Below are 19,803 nucleotides of genomic sequence, written 5' to 3'. Positions count from 1 at the left end.
CCGCGCGCGCCATTGGTCCCCTTTTTTTCCCGTCTTTCTCTCTCTTGTAGTGGTGAGCGGGCGGGCGCCATGTTTGTAAGGAAGATATAATCAGAACAGCTCATCTCTCCGGCCAACGTGTCCCGTCTTCCTCCCTTCCGCTCTGCCTGTTTCTTCCTGCTGCCTCCTTCCTCCGTATGGTCTGTGTGTACCGAACTCCTCATAAGCTCCCATCTCTTTTTTTTTCCCGGGAGGCGCAGGGCAGCCTCCCTTCGAGCGGCCGTTAAAAAAGTGCCCTTCTGTGTATCTTATGTTTGTGTTCCCCCCAATTCAGTAAATACGTGCGTGAAATCTCGTTCGCCGCTGCACGGAGGGAACACCTCGCGTCGTCGAGCCCTGTAGGCGCAGCGCTGCCGCTCCCCTGTGCGAGTGTGAGTGTGTGTGTGTATATTTGTGTGTGCGCACGAGTGCGCGCCGCCTCCACCTCCTCTCCCTGCGCCCTACGACTGGCAGCAGCGTCCTGCCTTCCTCCCCCCTTCCTCCTCCTCCTCCTCCTCCCTGCACACAGGCACAACCAGCACAATGGCCTTTGAAAGCCTATTCTCCAATCCCCCAAACCCAGTTCTTGACCAAAACATGCCCGACTCTGACAGGCAACATGCAGGGGACGAAAGGTCGAGTAACGTTCTTCTCTTTCTCTTTCTCTCTCTCCGCTTCTCAATGGTGATAATTAACAGTGATAATAACTGAGAATGATGGTATGCTATGTGATGATGATGATGATGATGATAATGGTGGTAATAACGATGTCTTAAATGTGCCTAGGTGAATTTAAGGAAAGAAAATGTCTATAGCATTGTATGGGGGAAAGTCACCTTCAGACTGAGGTAGGGGTGGGTTTTTTTTTCTTTTTAGTCTAGATACAAGGATGTCTTTAAGGGTGGGTGATAACTTCAAGGTGCATTTTGCATGAATTTTTTTTACATTTCCTTTTTTTACATTTTTTTCCATAAAATGCACTTTACATTGTCTGTATGTAATGTCACTGTTGTTCTTAATCCCGTCTCATTGCCATTTGAACTCACAGGCAGACTGTATCCCCTCATATATGTAACATATATGAAGCTATATAACAATGTATACACCTTACACCTTAACTGGAACTCTTTTTTGTATGTGTGTATATATATATATGAGGTTTTGTCAGATTTTTCTCTTTGACAGTTTACAATTCTAATTCCATAATCTAACAAACCAGAGGCATTTTCTGGTTTGAAGTCCTGCTCCTTTTCTCTCTCTTTTTCTCCCCCCCCCCTTTCTCTGTCTCTGTCTCTGTGCAAATGTTTGTTTTCATACAGATATGGCTTCCTTCACTAATTTGTTTTTAAACATGTGGAAACCTGAAATTATTTCTCCCACATTCTCCAACATGTATGCAAAAATCTTCTTTACATCAAGATTTGTAATGGTGGTCCCATTAACAGACAAGTCTCCTATAATCCCGGTGTCCCTCCACAAGTATGTACAATACTGTTTTATGAAAGTGATACAAAACATTACATAATCCCTTATTCATGCAGCAACACAGTAAGTAGAATATAGCCTTTTCCCCCTCTTCTACAAACAGGAATACCAAGGAGAATAGCAATTCAAATGACTTGCCCATAGCTACAGTGAATCAGGTCTGGGCCTCATATATCATGCCTTCAAATCAGCACTTTTTACTAACTACAGTGTTTTAAATAGTTGATAAAGCAGTGGGTATTTCAAAATGAATACAGCAGTACAGCATTGTTACTTTTAATATTAGTCAACCTGAACTGAACTGTCCAGCAAAATAAAGTTTGCATGTTAATTAGTAGAACCAGAACAAATTATCATATGACTTCCATGATAAGTGACAAACTGTAATAATAAATGCAAGATGCATGCAAAACAAAACAAACTTATTTTTCTATAAAATTAGATAACATTTTTTTAAAAATATGTAGTATATTGATGTTGACCAGTCAATCTAAATCTACAAGAGGATCTGTTTAGAATAAGTGGAATTATACTAAGGCTAATAAGAAATTGTATGACTTTGCAAAATAGCCCCTAATGAAATTATTCCTGTTAACCATGACAAATGCATTAATAATTCCTTATACTCTTTCCTTTTAACCTTCAAGATGTCTCTAATCAATGAAATATATTTTAAGTGGATAACTTTAAAGTTGGGGTTATTTAATTATTTTTGAGAGAATAGACAAGAGTTGTACTTCCTTATTTTGAAGTTCTCTCTCTCTCTCCCTCCCTCTCTCTTATTAGAAAAGTCAGGAATCTCAAAACAAGTAGTCAAAGTCCACATTCAACTATTTCAAATAGAATGGAGTTATCTTGTCCACTGACTTCCATGTAACATTTTGAAGGAAACAAAGGGTTGTGCTCTTTTCTTTTCAAGAGAGCTCTCATTTTGTTTCAATAAAATGATCTAAAGACAGATCTCAATTATTTAACCTATGGTGATGGCCCATCTTAGTTCTTAAAAATACAGTTGCCCATTTTCCTGTTCCATTCTTGCACTGACATAGCTAAATATATTTGGAAAGATAAATGCTGAAATAATTCACTAGTAAGTCCCAGAAACTGCATTTCTTGACTATTTCTCTACATGAGAATTCATAAATAAATGGAGTTAGTGTATAGAGCTTAAAATATAAATATAGCTTATTCATGTGTAATTATTTTAACATGTAAATATTTTAACATTAACACAAATGACCCATTTGCAAATAGTCTCCAAAACATGCATACATGAATCTTTGTCTTCATAATATAATTTGGAATTTAAGATAACATATGAAATTCAATTAGCATGTCTTTTCACAAGTATAGAACTAGCAGTGACAACCCCAAATGTTATATTCCATGGAAGTTCATGATACTGATGTTTTAGAAGGTATCATAAAAATTTACAACCACATGAAAATATTTGTTACTATAGTTGTCAGATTAAACTAATGTCCTTTTTGAAAATAAATACACTAATTGCAAGAAGAGTTTATTTGGATCAGGTTTCACTGATATGTTTACTATTTTTATATAATTTAAATGTTTTTAAGTGAGTAATTAAAAGTTTGGTTAAAGTTTGCTATTAAAAATTTGGAAAGAGGCTTTCTCGGTTATGCATTATCACGTTTTAGTTTATTAGCTAAAAATTTTGGTGTTTCAAACTATAGTGTAGGTTTATGGAATTCAGTTGAAATAATGGAAAGCATATATTTTTGCATCATTGTATTAGGTAGCTTCTGTTTAGTTTCTATCACATTAAATCTTTTAAAAATCTTTCTTAATAGAATGAAGTTAAAAATAGGTTTTGGAAATTTATCTTCAAAACAGTATTTTTTTCTCAAAGTAACAGCATAAGATGTATTCTTGTTACACTGTTACTCTGCTTTTGTAATATGATATATACATACACATTACTATGGCAAAAGTGTACTTTGTAATTTAAATATTGTATATAAAGTTCTTGTATGTCTAAACTGTGATTAAAATTACATCAGTTAAGTTCTTGAGGCCAGCGTATTGTTAAGTAATTATTACATTAAAGACATAATTATAGCATCTTACATTTTAAAAAGGTCATCTTGTTTAACTTCACTTTGGAAGCTGGATGTATTAAACACATATGAATACTTATAAATTAAGAATCTTATATAACTGTAGCCTGAAAACTGCCAAAGATGATTTCGTTTATACCCTAGGGAACTTATTGCATGGCTGAGCTAAGTCACTTTTCTGAACACACCCTGTTTCTCTGCCAGCTGTGCCAATGTTTCCATTAGCTGTGTTGAATGACATTTTTTTCCTTTGTTCTAAAGTTTTCCTAGTTTTATGTGCATTTTAAATTAGCCTTCTTCAACTTGATATTTTCCAGGAGTATTTGATTACAAATCCCAGAAGTTGATATGTAATTTTGGGAGTTATAGTCCAACATTTCAGTTTGGAAAAGGCCAATTTAGATGAGCATGAAAAGTAAGGGAATTAAGCTTCAGTGTATTATTCAGTGTACTATTATGACCTAGAACACTTCATTCTTCAAATGTAGCTTTGATTCTGTACCTCTTATTAATTGTAAAAATAAAGGGTGTCTATAACAATAGGAAACCTTTGTCTGAATATCATACTAGCTTTTGCTAACAGTTTTAGGCATCATTTACTAATGTGTTAGATATATGCTTGGTTTATTCAGTAGTAAATAGATTTGGTTTTGGAAGTCACTATTTCAAACTACAAAGCATAATTATATTCAGAAGTATCAATTTGTTTATGAATAATAGTATACCTGCTAACCCATTTTAATGACTCAAATTCCCTAACCCAATGATTTTTCTAAAATCACTATTTTAATTATGAAAATGGTGGCAAGCATGATAAAATACCTTCTGCAAGCATATCTTGTATTTCAGGGGCTTTCCTATGCCCCACATAGACCCCAAAGGGCATTCTCAGAAAATAAAACAATAGTGGCTGCAGTTTCTGTTCTATCTATCTTGGATATGTTTTGAACTGTTTTTAATATAATTTTTATTGAAGAACTTTTTAACAAGATAAAAACAATTCAAATATCAGAAAAAAAACAAGGAAACAAAGAATAGTGAATAAGAAAATAGGGGAAAAAAGAAAAATGAAAGAAAAGATTATAAAGAAGCAGCTTCTGAACTTTTTGGTAGCAGTTATAAAAGCATTTATATTTTACTCTCTTTTTCCAAACTTACTTCATGTTTCTTTCTTTCCATAAGCTTTCCTTTCTAATATTCAGACTCATAAATCACAAATTAATTTTTCTTTCTTTTTTTTCCAGCAAAAAGTCCATAAGAGTTTTCAGGCACTGATAAATATAGTTGCTGATCAAACAAGTTAAATTTGCCACTTTTGCTAGTTCTTTCATCTTTTCCAGCCATTCTTCCATTGTGGGTATTTCAGAGTCTTTCCATTTTTACACATATAAAAGTATTACAACAGGAATCATACATAAAAATAATCACCCATGACTGTTTTTTATTAACTGTTTATTAATCTCAGCAAAAAAAATCTGGTTTCAGTTGAATGTTGATCATTAAAATTCTTTGTATCCTTATATGTATTTGAACCCAGTAATGTCTGGGGTTTTTTACAAGTCCACTATTCATGATAAAATTACTCCTCATATTGTCCACATTTCCAACAGAAATTTGAAATACTTTTATACGTTCTAGATAATTTTTCTAGAGTCATATATCAGTGATACATCATTTTATGAAAATTGTCTTTTAAGTTATAACAATGTAAGTTTCAATCCCATAAACCACATATTTTCCCATTTCCATCAGTATATTGTTCCAAAGTTCTTACAATTTATATTCTAGTCTTTCACTTGTTCCATCTTCCACTTCAAATATCAATGAACCTTTATGTACTTATGCAGTTGTATGTTTATCATTTGTTGTACATAGTTCAGTTTCAAATTCTTGTTCTGATGCTCTGTGTCAAATGTCCTATTATCTACCTTAAATCTTTCTTTTAACTACGCATATAAAAAAATGAAAACTAAATTCCTCAACAGAAAATTGCTCTCTTGATTTTATCTTATGTCTTCTATGTTCCTATTCTATCAACTCTCTATATTTTAACCATTTTTCTTTATGTATTGTTTCTTTCCTGTATGCTTCCTATGCTGAGATCCATAAAGGCATTTTCAGGCACAGTCAGGGTTTCTATCTGTTCCATATTTTCAGCGCATCACTTCTGATAATCTTAAAATCTACATCAACCTTAACTTTAAGTTGTACCATAGAAAACTATGACAAATTTTTTCCCTTAATACAATTTAAAAAGCATAAATTATAACAGCCATGAATAAAATTTCAAGTTAATACAAGCAATTTTAAATTGTTTGAGTCAGTTTGGTATACAGTAGAGCTAAAGTGGTTGGTAGAAACCAGAAGATAGTCTTCTAGTCTTCCCTTAAGCACGAAAGCCAGCTGAGGGACTTTGGATCAGTCAAGCTCTTACTTAGCTCATCTCACAAGATTGCTTTGGAGAAAATCTGAAGTGGGAGCATTAGTGTATATGCTGTCTTGAATTAAGCAAAAATAAAAATAAAATAATACATAACTATAATTTATGTAATGTAAACTTCAAACAAAGAAAACAAACTTATAATATTACAAGTAACATTTGGCTTATTTAACTGAGTAAGCTAATCCATAATATATAATATTTCATAATTATATGTTTTTCTACATTTATTGTAACATAATTATATGTTTATAATAAATGGATAATTCATTTAGTTATTTTTTGAGCAATATTTTATCTCATGTATTACTAAGTTCAGAACAAATTGTATTTTTGCCCCACAACAGCAATTTTGTGATGTAGGGCTAAGAATAGGAATAGAAATTGGTCTCCCTGCATATAGTGTCACAGCTTAATCTTTATACTTCATTGTCTCAAAAAGCATTTCTTCCAGATTTTAAATCAAAATGTCATAATCTAGCAGATTTTGTAATTATTGTGCCACTGGAAAAGATCTAAATAATTTTTAATGTTGGATTTTGTTCTTTATTACTTTTGCTACTTTCTGCAATCTTCTACAAGTAGTCCTTGATTTGTGACTAATTACTTAACACCAAAACTTATGATGGGCCTACAACAGTGCTTAACAGCCTGTAAAGCACTTCAGGCCATCACAACACATCATCCCACATTTAAACATATATTCTTATCGTCACATGACCGCATGTCGGGCACTTAGCAACCAGCTTACCTTTAACAATAGTTGGAGATCCCATGGTCACATGACTACAATTTTCGACATTTTTTGCCAGTTTTCTGCAAAAACTGCTCTTTTAGAAGAATTGGTTTGCATTTATGACCATGGTCCTCACTAAATAAGCATAATGATTTGCTTAATAGCTGCCATTAAAAAATCAGGGCTGGTCATGTGGGTGTCTCGACTTGTGACTGTAACAACGTATAACTAGAAGTCTGGTCTCTAGTGTAATTGTGATTGTAAGTCAAGGTCTACCTGTAATACTTCATTAATATATTTATATAGATATTGGTGATTAGGAATTATATAGTAGTTGTGGACTATTTTGAGAATTAGTTATAAGACAATATATACTTATTAAAATAATACTAAGAAAATTTCAATTGCAATTGTATGGTCTGATAAAAGAAATATAATAAAAAATATGAAATATAAATATATTGCTAGATGTTAATTTAAGGTGAGCATATTTAAATGCATGTCCCTATTTTGACTAATAGACACATGGACATAAAACAATTTTGCATTGTTTTCTGGAATCTTCCAAATTCTTATTTTATCTAATTTTATCTTTCTTGAGCAGAGAGGATGGTGAACTTGAAGATGGTGAAATAGATGATGCTGGACTTGAAGAAGATAAGGAAGAAAAAGGCACAAAAGTTGAAGATAAACCTAAAAATGAAAAATCTCATAGAAAATCACGAAAGAAGCGCAAAAAGGAAAAAGAGAAGAAAAAATCAAAAAGGAGAAGACGAGATAAACACAAGGTATGAAGTGTTCTTCAGCATGCTATGCAGTTTATTTCTAACATAATTATCTATTTAAATAAAATGTAAAACTATACTGGAATGCCTTTGCTTTAATTAGTTCACTGAATATTAACTCCTTGAAAAGGTGAGGTTCCCTACAGATTGCAAAATACCTTAGAAAGCAGTCCACTGAGCCATCATCACATGCTGCTTCTAACATTCTTACTCCCATGTGAATTGAAATGTGTACTGGCAAGGCTCATTAACTATATGCACAACCTACCTTAATTGGTGATAAACTGGTCCTTGTGCTAATTTGCCTTCTATAACCCTAGCTTACACTCAATTTTGTTCAGATATACTTACTCGTAGTAATTTCAATCATACGGATAGATGTGTATGAAATCACACACACGCTATATGATCATACTATAACAAGCATTGTATAAATGATACTGCTCTTCCTTTTCAGCATAATTCACCTTCTAGTGATGATAGTTCTGACTACAGCGTTGACTCTGATGCTGAACGTACAGAAAGATCTCATAAGAAAGGAGCTGGTTTCTATAGAGATTATGAGTCTTCATTCCTTCAGGTACAGACAGCTTTTAAAATTAACTTCATTTTGTTTATTTTTCCACACTATTTAAATAGTTGCTTGATGTTACCCAGACTAATGTCCATTTTTCTCAAAAGAGGGAATTAATTATATTGAATTAATTCAGACATATAAGTGCATTGTATCTTTTTCAAAATATGTAATTATAGTTTGTTTATTTATTCCCTAAATAAATCTAGTTCCTTGTTACTCTTTTTACAATGTGGAGGTAAGGGATAAGTACTGTAAATATAATACTGGTAGTCCTTGACTTACAACCTTCGGGAGTCCTTCGGGAGATAGGGCGGCATATAAGTCCCAATAATTAATTAATTAATATAAATAAATAAATAAATAAATAAATAAATAAACCACAATTGGGACTGGAATTTCTGTCATTAGTCATTGCAGTCATAAATCAGGTCAGACTCAAATTTATGGCAATTTTACAGCGTTCTTTAAATGAATCATTGCACTTGTTAAGCAAATCATAATTTTTATTTTATTTTATTTTATTTTATTTTATCCCATTTATATCCTGCCCTTCTCCGAAGACTCAGGGCGGCTTACAATTTAAGCACAAACCAATGTGCTTAGCAATAGCCTTCATTCTATGTATATGCCTGCTTATTAGGGCTTTCCCCCCCGCCCCAAGCGGCATTATTACAAAGTCAGCTTATTGCCCCCAACAATCTGGGTCCTCATTCTACCTACCTCGGAAGGATGGAAGGCTTGAGCCTGGTGGGATGCGAACCTGCACTAATTGCAGGCAGCTGGTGTTACTTAAGGAGGCATTAGCCCACTGCTCCACCAAGGCTCTGTCATTAACCAAATCCAGCTTCCCCAGTGGGTGTTTTTTTTCCAATTTTTGTGCTGGAAATCGGCAAAAGGGGTCACAAATTACAATCACATGATCACGGGATGCTGCAATTGGCAGTAAATGTGAGCCAATTGCCAAGCTACTGAATTGCAATTGTGACCTCAGGAATGCAACGATCATAAGTGTTAAGTAATTTTTCATAAGTCACTTTTTCCAAGGTTGTCATAACTTTGAACCATTGTTGAATGAACGGTTGTAAGTCAAGGAGAATCTATATTCCAGTTGGTATGAAAATCTTTCATTTTAATTCATACATTTTGAAAGGAAATGGATATTATTTTGGATTTTTGATAATCTGATATGTCTACCATATTTTTCATAATAAAGTATAGTGAAGCTGCAAATACATGTTGACTAAATAAGTTTCCATGAATACTGTTCAGCTGCTTTTTACACATGTATAATATTAACAATATGAAATTATAGATGGCCAAATCCAATAAATATCTGTTATGGAAAAAAGACATTTCAAAGCTTCTAATGTTCCTCAATTTATAAGAAAGTCCCATGATTGGACTATTATAATGCATTCTACATCAGGGTTTTTCAACCTTTTCACAGATTGTACCACTTTTAAGATATGGCAATATTCAAATACCACCAGTCGCCTAGCAAGGTGTCAAAAACTTGATGACCCCCCAAAAAAGGAAAAAAGTTATATAAAGTACAGGTAGTCCTTGACTTACAACAGTTCGCTTAGTGACTGTTTGAAGTTACAACGGTATTGGGAAAAGTGACATGACCATTTTGCACACTTATGACTGTTGCAGCATCCCCAGGGTCAGGTGTTTACATTTGGATTCTTGGCAACTGATTCATATTTATGATGGTCACTGTCCTAGTGTCATGTGATCCCTTTTTCAACCTTTTGACAAGCAAAGTCAATGGCCGGGGGGGGGCATGGCCAGCTCAATGTTGCTCAGGTTGTGGGGGCCCTGTGGGGGGTGTGGGTGGGGCTAGGGGGGAACTGGGGGTCACTAGTAGAGGAAGGTTGGACGTGGGTGGGCACCAGGGCATGGTCCACCGGAGGAGCCTCGCTGTCCCTCTTTGGCCACACAGGGGATTCCCAGACAGTGTTGTGGGCTGCCTGGAGCTCTGGGCAGTGGAGGGCAAGCACCCAGCCCAGCCCTTGAGCTCCTGGAGCCCCTGCAGCCCAACCCAGTCCAGCCCCACTTCTTTGAGGGGGCGCCTGGCTGTGCTTACCACCTTTTCTCCATGGCCAGGTTGCTCATGGTAGGTGCAGGAGTCAGTGGGTCAGAGGAAAGCCCACTCCCTCTCCATGCGAGGAGACCCGGCTTTGTCAACAAAGCATCCTTAGCAATAGGATGGGAAACCACCAGGATAGGCCAGGAGGAGCGGGAAAGGGGATGGTGAAAGGGCAGCAGGCCTGCTGGTGGCCAAGTGCTAAGGCAGGACTTGCCTAAGACCCTCCCACTCTCTCATTCCAATCTCCCTCTTTCCTTCACTGCCTCCCTCTTTCTCATTCCCATCTCCTTCATTCCTTCCTTCCCCTGAAGGAGACCGGCAAATAGCCTCGTCCACTTCTGACACCCAGCTCTGTGGGAAGGGACGCTGCGAGTCCACATTACCTGCGTGACGCCGCCCAGCCCCCAACCTGCCTGGTTTCAGCAGGCAGCGGTGTGCTCTTCTCACTGTGTGGAGAACCTGGGCCAGGCGAGGCGAAGCTGGCGAGAAGCCGAACCTGCCTGAGTGTGCGCACAGGAGGCAGAAAGCACATGGGGCCTGGCATCCCGGGTAAAAGCGAAGCGCTTGGAACGCGGTCAGCCTGTGGGGCAAAACGGTCACTCATTGCTTCCTGTGCATGTGCCCAGGCAGGTTCAGCTTCTCTCCAGCTTTGCCTCGCCTGGCCCAGCCTCTCCATGCAGTGAGGAGAGCGCACTACTACCTGACAAACAAGACAGGCTGGGGGCTGGGCGGTGTCGCACAGGTAACGTGGACTCTGATGCCGCTCGCGGCATCCCCTCCCCCAGAACTCACAAAGCCGAATGGGTGAGGGCCATTTGCTGGTCTCCTTCAGGGGATGGTGCCTTTCTTCACTCCTCTTGGAGGGTAACCCCTCCCCTGTTGTGTTTCTTGCCTGTTTTTCGCTGCCACCTGTGCGCGCCCGGCACAGATGGCTGCCATGAAGTTGTAGATCAGCTCCCTGCTGGCCTGTTTTATCTCCTTTCCTCTCCCCCTCCTCCTCCTCCTCCTCCTCCTTTTTGGTGCAGCCCCAGCTGACTCCTCTTCCCAAGGGTACCTCTTTTTTTTTCTCTCCCTCTCCTGCCAAAACTGCCTCCTTTTATAGCCTCTCCTGTCTCCACTCCCTCCTCGTTTCTCTTCTGGGTGAGCTGGAAGTGCCAATCCCGGTGCCTTTGTCTCATCCGGTTCGGGTCTGGATGGGGAGGAACAGACTTCAGCTCAACCCTGACAAGACTGAGTGGCTGTACATTCCGGCATCCCGGGACATTCAAAATGTTCCATCGCTTTCTATGGGGGGTGAGTTTTTACCCCCCGTGGATAGGGCTCGCAACTTGGGAGTCCTCCTAGATTCACGGCTTACCCTAGAAGACCACATAGTAGCCGTGACTAGGGGGGCTTTCGCTCAGGTTCGCCTGGTGCGTCAGTTGCGGCCCTATCTGGACCGGGATGCCTTGTGTACGGTCACTCATGCGCTCGTGACCTCTCGTCTTGACTATTGCAATGCTCTTTACATGGGGCTTCCCTTGAAGACCACTCGGAGGCTCCAACTGGTACAGAATGCGGCCGCGAGAGTTGTCTTGGGAGTTTCCCGGTACTCCCATGTTACACCTTTGCTCCGCGAGCTGCATTGGTTACCAGTTGTCTTCCGGGTGAGGTTCAAGGTCTTGGTGATGGTTTTTAAGTCCTTACATGGCATGGGGCCGGAATACCTCGGGGACCACCTGCTGCCGGCGTCGACTCCCCTCCGCCCTGTGCGTTCCCACAGAGAGGGCCTCCTCAGGGTGCCTCCGGTCAGATAATGCCGGCTGGTGGCCCCCAGGGGGAGGGCCTTCTCTGTGGGTGCCCCAGCCTTATGGAATCAACTGCCGGTTGAGCTCCGGATGGCACCGGATCTTCGCTCCTTCCGGCGCGGGTTAAAGACCCATTTATTCGAACAAGCTGGCCTGGCCTGATGGGGGAATGCTAGGGTTTTAATGTTTTTTTTATATTTTGATTGTTTTAATTTGGGCAATAATTTAATCCTTTTTAACTTTTGTACTTCTATTTATATGCCCTGTTCACCGCCCTGAGTCCTTCGGGAGAAGGGCGGTATAGAAATTCAATTAAATAAAATAAATAAATAAATAAATAAATAAATCCCAGCAGCCCTGCAGCTCCTGAGGACTCTCACAGCAAGTCCTGCGCTGTGCCGCTTTAGCTCATTCCCTCCCCCTGCTACACTTGTCTAGGCTGGGCAGGGTCGCATACCACCTGCCAGGTACTAATGTACCACCAGTGGTACACGTACCACCGGTTGAAAAGCCCTGCTCTACATGACCCTTTAAGAGCATTTGGAAGCTACAGTTGCTGCAGAATGTAATGGTGCAGAGAGTACTTGGGGCCCAAAGAATGGCCCATATAACACTGCTCCACAAGCTGCCAGTCTGCTTCCAGGTGCAATTCAACATATTGGTAATCAACTTTACAGCCTTTCATGGCATCGGTGCAAGCTACCTGAAGAACCATCTCGTTCCACTGAGATTGGCCCATCCCACCTGTGCCAGCAGAGGGGGCACGCTGTGGATCCTGTTGGCCCACTTATTCTGGCGGTCAGGGTCTAGAAGAAGGGCCTTTTCTGCCATTGCATTTGCCCTCTGGAACATCTTGCTCCCTCTCCCCAGTGTGAGGTTGGCCTCAACCCTCCTGACCTTCCATCAGAGCCTAAAGATCTGGCTCTGCCAGCTAGCTTGGGGCTCCAAAGGGGATACATCACAGTGGAGGGGATTGATCAACTAACAACAGATCCCATCTCCCTGTCATCCTGTCCCCCCATCTTTAATTGGATCGTAATATTTGGCTTGTTTTAACTTATTTATGTTTTAGTGCATTTCTGTTGGGGGAGGGTATCTTTAATGATTATAAGCTGCTCAGAGTTACCCTGTGGTAAGATGGACAGCCAATACATTTTATAAATAAATAAATAAAAGTGGGATAAGTGCTTGACTTCAACGAATTAATTTGAGTCAAATCATTTCTATTTAACATTTTCAGCAATCACACAAAACCTTAATATGATTGGAAGTAATGTAAATGTAAATTAATGTAATGTAAGTAATTAAAAAAAATAAGGGAATCTAGAATGGAAATTTTGCAGACAGTTTTGTATAATATTGATCTTTTTCTTCTTTCTGGAATTCATCAAATTGGTTATTTTCCTGAATAAAAGGCAGGGGGGGAGTTGCAACAGGGCTGAAGGGGAAATGAAACATATGAAAGTAGAGTGCCTCTAGGATAAGAAGGTACAGGTCTTGTATGTATATGTTTATCTCCCATTAGAATGCATGGAAAAATTATATAAGGAAAAACCACTTGTACCAGAGGTGCTTGTATCCATAATCCTGTAATAGTTTGAAATTTATATGTGTTTTCATTATTCTCAGCAGTTCTAATTTTATTACAACAAAATGATGCAGTCAAATTAATGTTCAATAAAGCCATGTAATTTTGACCTCAAACAAAATATCGATTAAAATGTATTAAATCTGTATTTCAGAGGAGCTCTTAACTACTTCTAAAACTTTCTCATCCATCTTAATTATTTACATATATAGCATACAGTTAGCTTCACAAGGAGACAGAATCTGTGCTTTGCTTTCAAAAGTATTCTCTTCTATAGCCCACTTTACATGAATTATATATACATTGGGGGGGACATTGATTTTTTTAAAAACGCAATAATCCAACTAAACTCATTTCATTTTTGAATCTTTCAAAACTACTATTTACTCATAATTAAATGAGCAGGCACCTTACGTCAGTAACTCAATTTGTCTGGGGGTGATCATCACTAGAAACAGTTTCCTCCCATTTTTAAAAATATGCTGGTAATATGCTGATAGTATATTTTTTAAAAAATTACAGTAAAGAAAACGTTAGAAGAGTAAATGTTACAGTGTATATCCTGGTAAACCTCAGGTAGAATCTTGATCTGTCTTGTTACATCATATATTAGAGATTTGTTCCTAATTAGTATTCTCATATGCTTCTAATTATCTTTATCTTTTATCCAGCATGGGCATATTTCAGGAAAATACACCCCTTCGCAGAAGACACAGCATAATAAAAAAACAAAAAGCAAAGATTATGATAATTACAGTGATGATTTTTGTTACAATGAAGATGAAAAAGAAGATTTTGTTGACCAGTTAAAGCAATATAGACAAGCTAAAGAAACTAATGAGTTAGAAGCTCCAATTTCAAAAGAACCAGGGAAAAAGCAAGGGATGAAAGGGATTCACAAAGGTAAGGCAGTTATCAAAGAACAATTAGATCTGAGTTAGTACCTACCTGTGTAGAATGGAATACAGAGTCATGTTTATTATTATGATACTTCACTATTAATCCATTAGCAGCAGTAAAAACTGTCAATAGTCATCTCACCATTAATCATCTCACCATTATATTTCCAGTGAGTTTATACTTTTATAGGTTCATTTACCTGATGGCTTTTGTTTTCCAGTCAACTGCTTTTTTATATCCAAAAAGGTTCATTCTGTTATAAGTAATCAGAAATTTTAACATAAAAGAACATAGACAACATAGTTACATTATTCCAGTATGACAATTACATATTAATAAAAAAGGAATTATATGTGTAATGCTTTTACATGAAGTCCAGTTAATGTAATTTTTGTAAGTAAGCATGTTAACTTGAGAATGGCTAGCATTTTTTCTTAAGAAAAAGAGAACTCTGCTCAATTGAAGATCAGGTGCAAAGCAGAGAATTCCTTTCTATTTATTAAAGGAAAGGAATACAGAGTAGGAGCAGGTATTTTAATACTGAAAAGTCCCTTTCCCATATAGTTCTTGAATTCTGTCATGTGTTTAGTCATTCTAGAGAAATGCATCTGTCCTGTAAATTAAACATGGAACATAGATCTGAAAAACCTGAAACTTTGGAGATTAAATGAATTGATTTTGCAACTTCAGTCTTATGTGTAACGGTTAAATAGTCTTGTGCAAAAAGATTTCAAACTGCTGCTCAGCTAATACACAGAAGAATTACATTAAAAGCACAATTAAGTTTTTTCTGCCTAAAAAAATGTGAATACTTACTTTACTGTTTAACCAAATTTAAGTTATCAGAACATTAAAATTGGAAATGGACAATTTCTTTATTTTCAGAAAGCATTCTGTTTCTTAGATGGCAGTTGATTGCATTTAATTATATAGCTGGTAATCAAACTGCTTTAAGTAGGCTTAGTAATAACATTAATTTGTTTATTTAGAACGTATTTATCCTATAGGGTCCTACGTAGCTCCCAATAATAATACATAAACAAAAAAACACAAACCGGAATAACAAAAATAGCAATAAAATATTTAAATATTAAATAAAGCAAGATTATATATGAGCAAGATGTAGGCCCATTTGTTTATATTTTATATTTTGATAAGTTGAATAAAATTATTTTAAAAATAAAGCCTTCACAAATTTATCAAAAAGACATTCTTATTTCAGCCATACAGATTGTGGAGTTTTGAAATATACAAATACTCTGAAAATTATTTCAACATGTAGTATTCATACAGAAGCAATCCATTAAATATTCTGCCCATAAACCTTTCAGATCTTTAAAGGTCAATAATGCCAGCACTTTTGATTAAATTCAGAAACAAATTATAAGCCCATGCACCTATTTTAGCAAGAGTTTTACATTCCAGTTATGCAGCATTTGGTAGTAAATGAACTGCAGCCTCGAATATTGTCAAAGGCAGCTTTATATGAAGCACATTGCAAGAGGCCAGAAGTAAGGTAATTAAAGTATGCATTATTTTGGCAATAAGCTCAATATGGCCACATAGCAGTAGATCTATATAATTTACATAGCCGCCCATTTCATGGATATGTCTCTGGATGGCATACAGTTGAAACAAAACAAAAACAGAGCCTTAAAAACTATTTTAAAATTCAAAATATAAATATATTCACTGGAGAGTGAATGGAAGAGTGCATTCAAGGTCCACATAGTTATATTAAACTCTCTATTTATATAGGATCCCCACGCCTGCTGACAACCGTGTTTTTAAGAGATTTCTGGAAAGTCAGTAGCGGCTACGTAATCTCATCAAAGGGCAGGTGCTACAGCAGAGAAGGCTCACTTTTGGGGTCCTGTCAGATGGAACTCCTTAGCAGATGTAATTTGTAACCTGTCCTTCCTGCCAGATATGATTGGATAGGGAGATGTTGTCCCACAAATAACCCAGTCCCATGCCATGCAGGACTTCAAAGGTAAAAAACAGCATTTTGAGTTGAACCTGGAAGCAAACTGGCAATTATGGATCAAAGATGTAAGATATGAAAGTTCTAGAAGCACGTGTTTGGTCTCACCGCTGTATTTTGTATCAGTTGAAGCTTGTAGATACTTCTCAAAAGTAGCCCCATGTAGAACACATTTCGGTAGTTCATTCAGGAGAAGATCAGGGCATGAGTAATTGAGAATAGAGCCTCCCAATTCAGGAATAGACACAACTGGTGCACAACACAAAGTTGTGCAGAGGCTCTCCTAGTCACAATGGCTACCAAGCAGGAGTCATGAATCCCGAAGAACCCCCAGACTGTACACAATGTCCATCTGGGGCTATGCAATCCCATCCAACACCAAATATGATACTTTCTCAGATCAAGGAGACTTCTAAAACTCAGTCTTGCCAGAGTTCAGCTGAAGCCTGTTGTTCCCCATCCATTTCTCCCACAGCCTCCAGTCAATGAGACTGATATCAATTGCACACTTAGTTTGCCAGGGACAAAGATGAATAATTGGGTATCATCAGCATATTGTAGTGATCATATCTCATCCCATGGCAATGGATATTCTTTCCTTGTAGTTTCATGTAGATACTAAACTGGAGTGAAGAGACTACTGAATCTATGGAATCCTACATAGCAGGGGTCAAGGGTGGGACTGCTCACTCCCAAATAACACTAACTGATTTCACCTGGGGAGGAAGAAGAGACCAAGCACAATACAGTGCCATCCACTCCCACCTTATGGAGCTGATCCTGAAGGATGCCATGGTCAATAGTATCAGAGGCCACCAAGAAGTCACATAGAGCCATGATATATGGACTATCCCCATCCCACTCCTACTAGAGATCATCCAAAAGCGTACTTCTGTTTCAGTCCCCTGCCTAGGTCTGAATCTTCACTGAAAGGAGTCTAGATAATAGATGGTCTATTATGATGCTTCCAGATTTGGGGACATAATATTTAAGTATGGAATAACTTACAAAAATATGTTTCTTATATACAAATTATAGGCAATATAACTTGCCATGAGTTGCCAAAATTAATTAAATTGTTTTATAAACTAAATTTTGAGAATTTTCCTAGACTGTCTGGCAAAGCAGTACTTTTAAGGGCTGCCTTGAGTCCAGTCTTTCAAATGAAATGGTGCTTCAGTGTGGAAAAATGAGGTGCTCAGTCTTCATACTTCCATTTGAAATTTTGACGCTGGCCAATTTGCCTCATCAGAAATGTTTAGATGGCCAGTTAAGTAGCTGCCTCAAATAGCATGGCAGCTCCATTGGGATGATTTTTGCAAGGCTCTGAAGACCTGGTTTTGCCGATGGGCCTGGAGACCCCAGAATGGGATGAAACCCATCAAGTGGCCTATTTGATTGATTGTTGTTGCCAGAGAGCAGGGTATGTGTGTGTGTGTGTTACTGCTTTTTATTGTTTTTATATCAGGTTTTTATCTTTGTGAACTGCCCAGTCACTGAGACTGAATTAGGCGTCCATATACATTTTTCTTAAATAAATAAATGATTAGACGTATGGTGCTATTTTGGAAAGCTATGCTGAAGGAGTATTTCACTGAAGGCTTTATCAAAATAAAAACCCCAGCACAATGCAGTTGTGTATTATACATAAACTGCAGTATGTTCAGTAATTTTTTAAACTATATCAAATTCACTATATCAAAAACAACAAATAACAATTTGTTACTTTATAATCTTAGAAATCTTTTAATAATCCTTTAAATAATAACCTTAAAACTGGTACATGTGTTGGTACCCTCCAGGCCTAATGCACCAGTTGTCTACTCTGGATGTTTTATTTGGTACAGAAATTAGAAGTGAGGTTGGTCCCTGGAAGAACACAAAGAGATTGTGGTTTGTTTGCCAAGTTGCTTCTGGGCAAAATACAAGACCCTACATGGATTGGACCAAGGCTGTTTGAAAGAAAAAAAATTCTAGATGAAGTCCACAGCTAGTCCATCTGAAAATGCTTGCTACTTGTTGCTGCAATCTTGTCTGCTGGCATTTAGGGTCAAGCTTTTTATGTTGCTGTTCTAGTTCTTTGGAATACTTGAAGGATACAACTTCCTTATTAATTTTCAAAAGGTCCTTAAGTCATCTTTTTGAACAGTTAAATTAACAGTCAACTTTATCAGTGGATATTATTTGTTTCCTATTTTAATTTTTTAAATTATTTTAAATTTGCTTTACTGTAAAATGCAAGACACTTTAAAGTTGGCACTATATCAAGTTTAATGAATAATCACTACATAGAAAAACATAAGTGATATATACAAAAGTTTTTCTTCTGCATCATAGTAAGTAATAAATTATTATATTCATCCAGAAATTTGTAATCTTTTAGGTGCTACACAAATGAGCAATAGTTATGGTATTGGCCGAGGGCGCAACATGCAAAAGAAACTGAAACGCAAAGATCGTGGAAGAGGAAGAGGGATAAATAAAGGATCTGAAGAAGTAAGTCAAGTGAAAATGGTTTATTGCAGACATGTCAAACTTGCAACATCATGTGACATTGCACAACGTATCGGGACAGTTTTGTCATTGCCGGCGATGGGGTGGGTGTGGCTTCCAGATGACACATCCGGCCCGCAGGCTGGGAGTTTGACACCCCTGGTTTATTGCATTAAAAATAGTGGTTTTTATTAAAGCTGTACGTTGTAAAATGCTTTACTTTTCTTTCAGTAGCCTTAGAACTAAGATAATTGCATTATGAAAGTAAAAGTAACATAACTAAGATAAATGTTAATAGTCAGTGCAAAACCAGACTAATATAAATATAATCTGGGTGAGCTTAATAGCAGGGAAATTTTGGTTGGAAAACAGCCAGTGGTTGAATTGTCACTTTTATATCCCTGTTTTATTGTATTTTGATTTTCAAGATAGCTTATTATTACTTGCTTGTTCATAAAGATGGGATTCTTCTATACAGCTGTACCCAACATTGGTATCTTTTATGATAAGAGTATTGTTCATTTGTATGTATGTATGCATGAAAATTGGAACATCTTAACCCCTGATGTGAGATCATCTTCCAACTTTCTGACCTTCCATAAGGACCTGAAGACCTTATGGAAGGAGCATCGCACTAGATGTGGTTGATGAATTAAGAAGCAATCCCATCTCCCCTCTGCACATCCTGCTCCCCTCCCTCCCCATTTTTTAACTATTGATACTATTTTTCATTGTAATTTTCATTTTTATTGTTTTAGAAATGTTTATCTTTTATGACTTAAAATGCTTTTAATTCTGTAAGCTACCTAGAGTCACTTTGAAATAAGATGGCAGCAA

General features: G+C 37.4%; 1 protein-coding gene across 2 annotated transcripts in view; it reads left to right on the top strand.

The window, feature by feature from the left end:
• Window positions 1-427: 427 nt before the first annotated feature.
• ZC3H6 (zinc finger CCCH-type containing 6) overlaps window positions 428-19,803 on the top strand; it is a 32,915-nt gene continuing 13,539 nt past the window's right edge. Inside the window, exons 1-5 of one of the 2 annotated variants that reach the window (XM_081344783.1) lie at window positions 428-653; window positions 7,365-7,548; window positions 8,003-8,125; window positions 14,261-14,492; window positions 18,857-18,969. In XM_081344783.1, the coding sequence (XP_081200909.1) occupies window positions 562-653; window positions 7,365-7,548; window positions 8,003-8,125; window positions 14,261-14,492; window positions 18,857-18,969 (744 nt within the window). In that variant the 5' untranslated portion in view covers window positions 428-561. Of the gene's footprint in view, window positions 654-709; window positions 1,498-7,364; window positions 7,549-8,002; window positions 8,126-14,260; window positions 14,493-18,856; window positions 18,970-19,803 lie in introns of those variants that run through there. The other variant, XM_081344782.1, reaches the window with a different exon arrangement.

The sequence above is a fragment of the Vipera berus genome, assembly GCF_964194415.1.
Source record: "Vipera berus genome assembly, chromosome: 1".
In the NCBI taxonomy this organism is placed as follows: domain Eukaryota; kingdom Metazoa; phylum Chordata; class Lepidosauria; order Squamata; family Viperidae; genus Vipera; species Vipera berus.
Note: the sequence above shows the minus strand (reverse complement) of the source record. Positions and strands in the feature narration are given on the sequence as shown.